At 60.1% G+C, this 3,314-nt stretch overlaps 4 protein-coding genes across 4 annotated transcripts; 2 read left to right on the top strand and 2 right to left on the bottom strand.

Annotated features, from left to right (window-relative positions):
* The first annotated feature begins 28 nt into the window (after positions 1–28).
* On the top strand, positions 29–356 carry LAESUDRAFT_732497 (uncharacterized protein). Its single transcript, XM_040910250.1, has one exon. The coding sequence runs from the start codon at positions 169–171 to the stop codon at positions 325–327; it is 159 nt and encodes a 52-aa protein (XP_040757971.1). The 5' UTR covers positions 29–168; the 3' UTR covers positions 328–356.
* LAESUDRAFT_562492 (uncharacterized protein) lies at positions 292–1,147 on the top strand. Its single transcript, XM_040902961.1, has 2 exons — positions 292–520; positions 624–1,147. The coding sequence occupies exons 1-2, from the start codon at positions 440–442 to the stop codon at positions 1,041–1,043; spliced, it is 501 nt and encodes a 166-aa protein (XP_040757970.1). The 5' UTR covers positions 292–439; the 3' UTR covers positions 1,044–1,147.
* Positions 799–1,854, bottom strand: LAESUDRAFT_562459 (uncharacterized protein). Its single transcript, XM_040902959.1, has 5 exons — positions 1,581–1,854; positions 1,499–1,521; positions 1,286–1,444; positions 1,203–1,227; positions 799–1,142 (listed from the first exon to the last, which is right to left on the bottom strand). Exons 1-5 carry the CDS (start codon positions 1,724–1,726, stop codon positions 1,067–1,069), a joined length of 429 nt encoding a protein of 142 aa, XP_040757969.1. The 5' UTR covers positions 1,727–1,854; the 3' UTR covers positions 799–1,066.
* Positions 1,855–2,619: 765 nt separating this feature from the next.
* Positions 2,620–3,314, bottom strand: LAESUDRAFT_562466 (uncharacterized protein). Its single transcript, XM_040902960.1, has one exon. It carries the CDS (start codon positions 3,085–3,087, stop codon positions 2,671–2,673), a length of 417 nt encoding a protein of 138 aa, XP_040757968.1. The 5' UTR covers positions 3,088–3,314; the 3' UTR covers positions 2,620–2,670.

Here is a 3,314-nt window from a genome sequence, read left to right as displayed (position 1 = left end):
GGTGGATGCTGTCAATCACCCACTTCATCGCATGCACACCCATGCTGACGGCGACCATTCTGCAGCGCGATGGGCCCAACTCGATCAACTCCATCGTGGCGAGCATGAAACCGGTGAGTGATCGGCTTTGTCATGTTTCATAGTGCCATACTTCTGTGGACTGTGTACATGGATATAATCCTCACCCACCAACCGCATTCCTGCCCGCCGTCCTCGCCCTCCACGTACGTTCGTCCGCGCGCCCTCCCACGCCCGTACCGCGTGGGCGCACACTTGCTCATTTCCACTTCATCCCTTTCGCCGCTCAACTTTCCGCTGACTTGTTAACGTGCGGCGCGCTGGTCAGCAACGAGCTGAAAACGAACACGGTGCAGACGTGGTACGACGATCATCATCGAGCGTTGCATCGCAGAAGCGCATCGTCTCGCCGGTGCATAACATGTGGCGGCGGACCTTCATCGCTACGGGTGTCGAGGCACCGTTGGACGAGTCCGCGCTGGACAGCACGTGTGGCTCTGAGGTACGGTATCTCGCATCTTTTGGTCCCACTCTCATAATTCCTCTGTACTACTCACATTCAATTCAATATATTTCTTCATTCTCCAAACGGCCTTTGAGCATAGTGCCGACGTGAGGACGCGAGCGCAATCCGAGACAGGCGAGATTGCAGGGCCCCGCTGGACACGCGCGTCGTCGCTGCGACGAGCCCCTCGCGCGCCCACATGCCGCATCGCGGGCCAGTCGAACGCCTGCGACACGCGGCCGAGCGACGTGCAGTGGTGCGCGCTGGGAGGACGCGTCTCCCACTGCGCCTTCCTCTTATTCGCCGGTCATCGCGTCCGCCAGTGCTGGCGAGCGCTCACACTGCCTTGGGCGTTCCACGCTGCCCTATTCAAGGCCAAACCTCCTCACTTATCGTGTACGCACTCATTTCGGTCGCGCGCCACCTCAGCAACCTCGGGCGCGCTCGGGACCTCACCAGCTGCGCAGCGGCAGCGTCGCACCACTCACGGTCGTCCTCGCAGTGCCTTCTACGTATGTAATGCTCAATCCAATATCCTCTTCCCTACGCTATGACATCCGTCCATCTACCCAAAACCCCCTTCAAACCCATCCCTGCGGTCTTGATCAGCCCGGGCAGCCTGGCCGCGACCGCGACGTGAGGCGAGGAGGCAGAGCGAGTCCAACGGGTGCGTGCTTACCTGCTTGCGAGGCGATGAACGCGTTCTGTGCGGGAAGGCGCGTGAGCGATGGGCGACGGAGAGATGTGCGGATGGGGACTTACGAAGGAGCGGCGGATGCCGCAGCGTCCGCGGGTCCGGGTCGGCGTGGGCTTGTTGTTCGCGTGTGCGAGGTGCGAGTCGGCGCGGGGCTTGTTGTTCGCGTGTGCGAGGTGCGAGTCGGCGCGGGGCTTGTTGTTCGCGTGTGCGAGGTGCGAGTCGTCCTGGTGCGCGTCAGTCGAGTCAGATGGGGCAGACGGTCGGCACGCGCAGCGTACCAGGATATCCCGAGGTAGCACATCTGCGCCATGGATAGCGTCAGGGACGGGCTATGCGGAAAGTCGTGTGGACGGGACTTACTGGAGGAGCGACGGGTGTCGCTGTGTCCAAGGTCCGGTTCGGAGGTTTGCTGTCGGGTACTTGCTTTGGTCTTGCGAGACGTGGGCGTTTGGTGGCCGGGTGAAGAGTGGCATGCTGCGTGTGGGCGGGTCCTCAATGGACGTCATGCCGGCTGCAGAGCGCTGTCCAGGAAAAGACGTGCATGGGCACGGGCGAATTGGCAGCGTGTTCGTCTGCGCTAGCTCGGGGGGCGCGATATGCACGGGAGGGCGCAATGGTCAGCGCGTTCGTGTCAATGGTCGGGGTGGAGACTCGCATGCGTGCGCCGCGCTATGACGGGGTGGGTCTTTAGCGTTGAGGCAGTGACCGTGCACCGTCTTGAAAGGCTGGATTCGGGTTGGTTGAGTGTGTGGGAAGCGTCGATGGTTGCATCGGACGCAGGCGTGCGATGTGTACAGGACGAGCAAGGTGTGAACACGGTGCGCCGACCAGCATAGCTTCGCGGTCGTCCTCGGCAATTACGCTGAAGCTGTCGACGGTACGTAGGGAGAAACTCGTACCCTCGTCATCGCAAGCGGGCCTCATGAGGGGAGCACAGCACCTGCTCCATCTCAAACGGTGACACAAATGCGTCAGTGATTGCGTCAGACGCGGGCGTGCGACATCCACAAGACGGTGACGGAGCGTCTTGCAAAGCAGCGGTCTGGCTGCAGCTGGAAAACCGGCAGTGAGCGTGTCCACGTCAGCGGCCGAGCGGAGAGGGGCGTATATATGATGAGATGGCTCGTTTAGACAAGTCCTGAATGCCGTGATGCGGTCGTGCCGCCTCGGAAAGAGCGCATCCATCGGACAGAGCGATTTGGGAACACTAATGGCTAGCGCCAAACGCGGGCTTGCGAGACCCTACAGGACAGACCGTGCGAGGGACGGGGCGTGTACGTAGCGACCATGCGCTGGGCAGCTGACGATCGGGATGGCCCTGGGGAAAGCATTCTTGCAACGGCAGCGCGTTGTCTGAAAAATAGCTATGCATGTGAGTAGTTGTGCCGAAAGTGGGCATGCGATACGCACACAATATCTCGCAAAGAAGTGGTGGGCCGGGGCCGGGAACTTACAGTTGGCGCATCCGCATCAGCATCCGAGTCAAGAGCAACCTCAGGCTAGAAATGCCAACTAGGCGCCAGACCTCGACATACCACAGGATGGGCTGGGCGACGGACATGTCTCGAATGCATTGGCCATGGGGTTGGAAAGCCGAACATCGTAACAGCCCTGGACAACTGTGTTGAAGCTGTCGGCGCTGTAAGGGAAGACTTGAGTGGGGAACCCTCCCGAGGGCAAATGGACGTGTACTGGCTGGGAAAGGTTCGCGTCGGTTAGTGTGGTGAGTGGAACATGTCCGTCGTGGCGTCAGACGTGGGCACGGCGATGGTCCATCTTGCGAATTCGGCGGTCTCATGCTGGCAAGCTGACTTTTGCGGTGGTCCTCTTGCGAGCGCGCCAAAGTCGTTAGTAACTGCCCGTACATATTTTTCGCTGCTCAATCGCATGAGGATGTCAATAACGTTGTGCGCCGGCGATCGAAACTGGCGATCGTGAATTATTGACCAAGCGCGGGAGAATGTGACCGGCTTTCTCGACGAGGACTCCGCTGCTTCATCGCTGCTCGATTCACGGGCTGTAAATATTGCAGGCAGCGAGAACGTGTCTATATACCAGGAGACATGAGCGCAAGCCAGGTGATCAATCGTTGTG

This window comes from Laetiporus sulphureus (genome assembly GCF_001632365.1).
Source record: "Laetiporus sulphureus 93-53 unplaced genomic scaffold LAESUscaffold_88, whole genome shotgun sequence".
NCBI lineage: Eukaryota > Fungi > Basidiomycota > Agaricomycetes > Polyporales > Laetiporaceae > Laetiporus > Laetiporus sulphureus.
Note: the sequence above shows the minus strand (reverse complement) of the source record. Positions and strands in the feature narration are given on the sequence as shown.

What these genes read in the sequence shown, in the direction of transcription:
- LAESUDRAFT_562492 (XM_040902961.1), top strand. Translation starts at nt 440, where the DNA reads ATGTGGCGGCGGACCTTCATCGCTACGGGTGTCGAGGCACCGTTGGAC. An exon ending in ACAGCACGTGTGGCTCTGAG is followed by an intron (nt 521 to 623) that starts GTACGGTATCTC and finishes CTTTGAGCATAG; the next exon opens with TGCCGACGTGAGGACGCGAG.
- LAESUDRAFT_562459 (XM_040902959.1), bottom strand. Translation starts at nt 1,726, where the DNA reads ATGACGTCCATTGAGGACCCGCCCACACGCAGCATGCCACTCTTCACC. An exon ending in TGCTACCTCGGGATATCCTG is followed by an intron (nt 1,445 to 1,498) that starts GTACGCTGCGCG and finishes GACGCGCACCAG; the next exon opens with GACGACTCGCACCTCGCACA. An exon ending in GCGGCATCCGCCGCTCCTTC is followed by an intron (nt 1,228 to 1,285) that starts GTAAGTCCCCAT and finishes CTTCCCGCACAG; the next exon opens with AACGCGTTCATCGCCTCGCA.
- LAESUDRAFT_732497 (XM_040910250.1), top strand. Translation starts at nt 169, where the DNA reads ATGGATATAATCCTCACCCACCAACCGCATTCCTGCCCGCCGTCCTCG.
- LAESUDRAFT_562466 (XM_040902960.1), bottom strand. Translation starts at nt 3,087, where the DNA reads ATGTACGGGCAGTTACTAACGACTTTGGCGCGCTCGCAAGAGGACCAC.